This window comes from Tachysurus fulvidraco, chromosome 23, assembly GCF_022655615.1.
Source record: "Tachysurus fulvidraco isolate hzauxx_2018 chromosome 23, HZAU_PFXX_2.0, whole genome shotgun sequence".
Taxonomy (NCBI): Eukaryota; Metazoa; Chordata; class Actinopteri; order Siluriformes; family Bagridae; genus Tachysurus; species Tachysurus fulvidraco.
In genome coordinates, this window is record NC_062540.1 from 4,015,563 (window position 1) to 4,022,582 (window position 7,020).

Sequence of the window (7,020 nt, forward strand, 5' to 3'; positions counted from 1 at the left end):
ATAGTAATAACGTTAGGCGTTGTTCCGTTTTTCTTTCTTTCTTTCTTTCGTTTTATTATTATTATTTTTTATTTTTATTTTTTATTTTTTTTATTGTAACCTGTCCGGGCGCATATTAGTGTATATGTGCTATATTACTAAGTGATTAAACGCAACATTTGTTACACGTCTCACTAACTAGCTAATTTATATAATCCCGTAAAGCTGCTTAAGGTCAATAAAAGCGCGATACAAATTAAATTATTTAAAATTGAGACAGTGTGTCTCTTTATTCAGTAACTTGTTTGTTTTGAGTAATCCGCATGTAATATATTTCCTTAAGAACGCATGAATGTATACACACACACACACACACACACACACACACACACACACACACACACACACACACACACACACACACACACACACACACACACACACACACACACACACACACACACACACGTAGGGTTAAGGGGCAAGTGTGCCTACGACTGGGATTGCGTTATTTTTTTCTAGATTGCATTTAAATATGTAAGCTATTTTTATACGATTTACATTTCTCATTTAGATTTCCACAATTTCACATACTTTTATGTGGTCCCTCATCCAAAACTCTAAGGCAGGATTTTTTTCAGTTTCTTAAAGTGAAAAAAAGTTTTGCTAAAATGTCTTAACAGTTTACCATCTAGGATGTAATCTGAGCACGTCCTACATCAACCTGGTTGTGAAGATAGCCTGTTTCTAATTGTAAATATGATTTGTACTTTTATATGAAATGTATTTCATTCATTCATCCATCCATCATCAGTAACTGATTTATCGTCCTCAGGGTCACAGTGAATCCGGAGCCCAAAAACACTGGGTCTGAAACAGGATGGCAACCCTGGATGGCAACACACAATCCAGTTGGAAGAACCCAGAGAACCAAGACAAAAAATGTTCACACAGACACTAATATGAACCGAGCTAAGGAGGGAACAGAGAACCCTGGAGCTGTCAGGGTACACAGTAGGTCACACATGCATGCATTTATAGACAAAATTTAGGCACCAATTAATGTTAATAGTCAATAATGTATTAGCTTATAAGAGATGGTTATAAGAGTTGGCAAAGAAATTGCCATGAATTAATTTATTCATTTTAATCAAAATAAACGAAATTACCTAAGATTTTTTAAAACAAATTATTATTTTATTATTATTATTATTTCTATCTATCTATCTATCTATCTATCTATCTATCTATCTATCTATCTATCTATCTATCTATCTATCTATCTATCTATCTATCTATCTATCTGTATTGTATTCAATGAAAATAAGCTTTCCGTTAGGTTATATATATTAACCTAACGTAAAGCATATTTTCATTGTATACAATACGAACGAATTTTAAAGTTAAAAATATTAAGAAGGATTATGACCCAGTAGAGTACACTGCTAAAATATACACGTATATAAACCAAATAACAACCACAATATTGTTTTATGTTTAAAACTTACTCACAAGTCAACGCAGAAATTACGACTTTTATAAGTCCCCTATACCACTCCTATGCGGGCGAGCTTGAGTTTAGTGCTTCTTTGGTAAGCAAGGCCAACTCATTCCCTGCTGGTACTTCAATATAGTTAACTTGCTAATCCTGAGGAAGCATATGAGGGCGCACACAGAGGGTAGACTTTCCGAGAAAGAGAGAGAGTTAGGTCATAGGGTGGGAAAGGTTGGCCAGCTTGGTTGAAACGAAACTAATTGGACAGAAAATGTGTCCCTAACGTGAACTCGACTCCTAAGAGTTGCCCCAAACTTCAATAAAGTAGCCTTTCACCCTCCCGCCATGGAGGCGACAGCCTCTCGAAAGAGCTTGTCGGGATACTGCGAGCAGGGCACATTCATTTCTCTCCGCTGTCCACGCACATAATGGCTACTGAATACGTTACAGGGCCTACGCTTTTTAGTGCTTTTACAAAGTCGCTGCCATGTCAGTACAGGTTAACCAAAATCAGGACTTTTCCTGCTAATTTTGCATTCAAGCTCATGCACAGAAACATATTTTAATTTTAACGGCATTTCTGGTAGGCCTACCTATGTGCAGCCACACTGCATCACAAATGACTATTGGTGTAGCAGATGATCGATGGTCTAGAATACCTCTCTCCTTTGTGCTTCACAGCCCCCCACCTAGCAAGCCGTTGTATAATCTTCATTCAAGTGAGAGCGATTTACTATTAATCAACCCCGTTTCTTATTTCTGTGGATCTTTTCTGTCAGATTTGTCACTGAAGGGGCCAGCGTATGGTGTTTTTAACGTTTTACTCCCCAACGGCTCAGGTGCAACTGTGCATTATTATTATGTTTTTAAAGCAGAGGCAAAAACCCTCATCGCCCTTTGAATGTTTCTACATCTTTTGTAAAACACATGGGAACTCCATAGGCCTTTCACTGTGTGTGTGTGTGTGTGTGTGTGTGTGTGTGTGTGTGTGTGTGTGTGTGTGTGTGTGTGTGTGTGTGTGTGTGTTTGTGTTTCCCCTCCGACCAGCCCTTAGGCTCTGAGCAGGTGATGACGTTGCCTCGGACGGTACCAAGTGCCACATAAAATAAACGATTAAGGGCTAGAGAAGTAATAATAATACTTCCGAGCAATCTAAGAGAATACTGAATTCTTCAAGCGTGCATAATTGTTTGTTGACATTGTAGTGTAAACAGAAACAGAACAACACAGTAACAAAGCATTGTTCTAAGGCGCCTTAGCGCGCTTTTTCTCATACCTGTAAAATAAAGAGTATTGTTGCAGAAGACTCCGTGTTTTGAGCACACTTATGCCATTTAAAACTTACACAAGTTGTAATTGTGGTTGCAGTGTGCCACAGTTCATAACATTACATTGTTTTCATAAAATTATTTAAAAATACCTCTCGACGCATCCTTAACCGACACCACAGATACTAATTAAAATCTACAGATTAAATTCTTTTGTGGGTAATGAGATCAAGTAGATGTAATATCCCATTTGCTCAAGTTTAGTTTTCAGTCATATAATTTTCAGCCTTAATTATCATTGATATTATTGTTTACAAAAATTTCATGTTAATTTATTACCTTATTTATCTTTGAGCAAAGGGAACACGCAAATAATCATAGAGTAATCCATTCCTTTGTCTGCTTCAATAGTACAATGAAGTAATATCAGTGCCTCACTGAAAGACTGGGGCTGCAGTTCATTTCCTGACTAGTGCCACTGATTATCAGAGGCATGTGCAGCTAAGCTCCAACCAGTAATAAGCAGGAAAGTGAAGAGCCCCACTTAAAAATCCCCAATTATATGCCAAGCTAATCGAATGCATGTAAGCGTGATTCATTTTGGCCGCTCACACAACCCATTGTACAACGGGGAACGATGGGACCATTTACAATTTAAGACATTGTTTATTTTTCATGCATTGCATGCTATGCTAGCAGGCAGTTAACGTCCTCGTCTATTGGAAAATCAAGAGATTTTTATAATGTATTCATACATAAATGTTACATAATTTTATAGGCCTACCTCATAATATAATTAATTTCTTAAACCTCAGTTGATCGCATTAAAATATTAATGTTAATTATATATTTTAATTAAACCCTTTGATTCAATGCCCCTTTAAATATAGGCGCGAAAACCAAGCCTACAATAGGCTACACATTAATAAAATTCATCCACCAAACCTATGTAAAACTAACAGACACTTACTTTTATTGACCAATATTATCACAAATACACTAAAGTCGATTTATTGCATCTCACAATAATCTGGTTTAATAGCCTAAACACAACGCCATCACAACAAAAGTAAAAGATAATTTAAGATTTTAACCTTTTCATACGACACTTAAGTCACAGCATGTTGTTCTCAGATCAACAAAGATGTTCAAGGTCAGTTTTATATCGGAATTGTCGATATTATTTTTTTCATGTACAGTATAAAAGCAACTTCCTTCAGTCTCATGTGTGAAATAAATAGAACATTTGTGCACTTCACCTTGGCAGCTGGGCATAGAGAGGCCCTCAATAACATGAATATAGTGTCCATAAACTGCCTTATCCCAAAACCCTTTTATCTGGAGATAAAAACATCCTGTGTCAGTAGATAAATTAAACCCTGTTTCGCGTAAAAGTAATAGGTATTTGCAATAATCCATGCTATATAACATGCACTTTATATAACTGTGGACTTAAAGCAAACCCTTCGGGCGCACAAAATACCTACCAAAAATAAAATAAAATAAAATATAATAAAGTGAAAAAAAGAAAAGCAAAAAATATATATCCTGTTATATAAATAAATCAGTCATTTGAGCTGTTCCCTTTCTTCTCTCCGAGGAATAGTTCTCTCATAACCTCGTAATATCCTCTCGCTCGGATCCGGAGAGCTCCTCGTTGGCTGCCATGGCGTTACTGGTCGAGGCGGCCGCTACAACGCCTGCCGACGAGCCTGTGTTGGAGCCGGAGGACATGCCGGAGGAAGAGGATCTGACTTTGGTGTTTGGTAGCCTGTGATCTTTTTTCCACTTCATCCGCCGGTTCTGAAACCAAATTTTGATCTGCCTCTCGGAGAGAACCAGGGAATGAGCGATCTCGATACGTCTTCGTCGCGTTAAGTAGCGATTATAGTGGAATTCCTTCTCCAGTTCTAACACTTGCTGACGGGTGTAAGCAGTTCTAGACCGCTTGGGCTCCCCTCCATTGTAATTAGAGTTCACTGGAAAGAGGAAAAGCAGAGGGGAATGGAAGAAAGAAAGAAAAGAAAAGGCAGCGAGGGAAGGAGTAGGTAAACAAGCGTGTTTGGAAAGAAATTGTGACGGTAGAGCAGGATTGGTGGGGGAGATATATATCTAAAAACTTAAGCAGCTGTTAGTAATGAGGCTAACATTCGCACTAAATTCTGTCTGAATTATTAATGCAACACAATAAACCTTAGTTTTTCCCCTCTCTCTACAGTCCCAACTCTCCCTCCCTCTCGCACGCATACACAGCGCGAGGAGCCACATGGCGATACGACTGCCTAGAGTATACCTCGGCTATAAAATTTATGGCGGGTGTAATTACCAATGCCGAGTCGTAAATCCGCCTCAATTGTGCCATTTCAAAGGCTTCTATCCTATCATGGCAGGGGCCGGTCAGGCGAATGAGGGTAAAAAAAGAGGAGTGAGGCAGACGAAGAGAGAGAGAGTGTGTGTAAGAGTTAGGAAGAAGGGGAAAGCTTTGGGCGCTACACAAGTTACATACCGGTGCTGACGTGAATTTTCTTCATCCATGGGTAAACAACTGGCTGCTTGGCTGAGGCTGTGCTGTTAGGATGTTCCGGAGTGGCTTGATTGCAGGCTGAGGAGGCTGCTGGTGGAGTGGCCGGGGACATGGGCAACTGGGGGAGATCACATGAGACAGGCTGCCCTTTCCCGAGCAGGTGGCCCGAATGAGGTAGTCCATGTCCTCTCTGGGCATCGGGCTCAGGGATGCTGGCGCAGTTGTACTGGCGCTCCTGGTAGTTTGCCCGCGGAGGGTACAACTCTTGGTGGTGATGCTGGTAGCTGGCGTCCCTGGCGCGGCCGTAATATTCGGGACTGTGCTCTGGGATGTAGTTATTTTGCGAATATTCCTCGCAAGGAGGAAATTTCGGATCGATGTAGTTAGAGTCCATCAAATACGAGCTCATGATCATTAATTTCTGGAGTGGGAAATAATTTTTCTAGCTTTGGCGTTTTTCTGCTCCATAAAGCCCTCCTACTAGCGAGCAACCCTGTAAAGTTACTTTGACCACGTGACGTGTCGGCCCAATGGTAGCAGGAGAAGCAGTCCCCGGATAAGGAACCAAAGCTTTTCGCAGACATACCTTTAATTTTCCGCCATTGTGTAGGATATCTCTCTCTCTCTCTCTCTCTCTCTCTCTCTCTCTCTCTCTCTCTCTCTCTCTCTCTCTCTCTCTCTCTCTCTCTCTCTCGCTTTCTCTCGTGCATTTGCGTGCGCTCGAGGGCCGTTCATTTTGCCACACGTGTACCATCAGTTGTCATTTGGTTGCCAACGGTTCCCAAACAAATAGTTTTTGTTGTGTTATTAAAATAGTTACTTATGACTTGCTTTGAGTGAACTGAATCTTACATTTGGAGGAGTGTTTTTGAAATCATACACCTGCTGCATCCTTTCTTTTTAAAGGGTCAGATAACTTACTGGCAGCAGTTATACCAATAAATGAAGGGATTATTATTATTATTATTATTATTATTATTATTATTATTATTATTATTATTATTATTATTATTATTATTATGTTGTTGTTGTTGTTGTTGTTAGGCCTTCAATAAACGTCATTTGTTTGTAGTACATTATCATTATAGGTATAGAAGTGACATTGTAGTGGTGGGGTTCATAGACTGACTACAAAAATATGAGTGTTTTTGGTATGGGGAAACTAGACTTTAAAAACTTAAATCGTTTATAGAACATTGAAAATTCAGCCCACATGTTCAGGCTGCACGTTTAGTTTTTTCAAGTGATATGATCCAACACTATCTTCATTCATCCTATTCTCCTATTTGCTTTGCAAGAGTGAATGTAAACACACCACTGTAGTAAGCGTTCATTAATTATGAATGGTGTCTGCACCGTTTTGAAAGAGAACACTAACACTCGTGGCTTTCAAGTCGCCCATGTATTCCTGTAGAGACGTATTTGTGGATGTTATTTTTAGACACAAATTCGGTTCTACAGGGTACATATAGACAACTACTGAGATAGGTCTTCCGTTATGGCTGCAAAAGGTCACATAAAAAAATACCGAAATACAAGCTTGATCAGGCTAACATTCAGCATCCCCACTCCTTTGCCCTTTTCATACAGTGTCATCTTTCTCTAAAGAAAAAAAGTCTGTTACTAAGGATTTTATGAAAAAGGTGTATTGAAAAACAAACTAGCGTTTCTTTGCAACAAACGCACAAATTTTCCTTTGTTAACACGACGAAATCTGTTTAGCCTATTTCAATCTCATTGGCCTCACCACATGG

The 7,020-nt window shown here is 39.2% G+C and overlaps 1 protein-coding gene across 1 annotated transcript; it reads right to left on the bottom strand.

The window, feature by feature from the left end:
• Positions 1-3,692: 3,692 nt before the first annotated feature.
• hoxc4a (homeobox C4a) lies at positions 3,693-6,213 on the bottom strand. Its single transcript, XM_027145257.2, has 2 exons — positions 5,249-6,213; positions 3,693-4,721 (listed from the first exon to the last, which is right to left on the bottom strand). Exons 1-2 carry the CDS (start codon positions 5,679-5,681, stop codon positions 4,354-4,356), a joined length of 801 nt encoding a protein of 266 aa, XP_027001058.1. The 5' UTR covers positions 5,682-6,213; the 3' UTR covers positions 3,693-4,353.
• Between the last annotated feature and the right edge of the window lie 807 nt (positions 6,214-7,020).

Coding starts and splice junctions, on each gene's coding strand:
- hoxc4a (XM_027145257.2), bottom strand. CDS start 5,681: ATGATCATGAGCTCGTATTTGATGGACTCTAACTACATCGATCCGAAA. Junction 4,722..5,248: donor GAAAATTCACGTCAGCACCG/GTATGTAACTTG, acceptor TCCTCTTTCCAG/TGAACTCTAATTACAATGGA.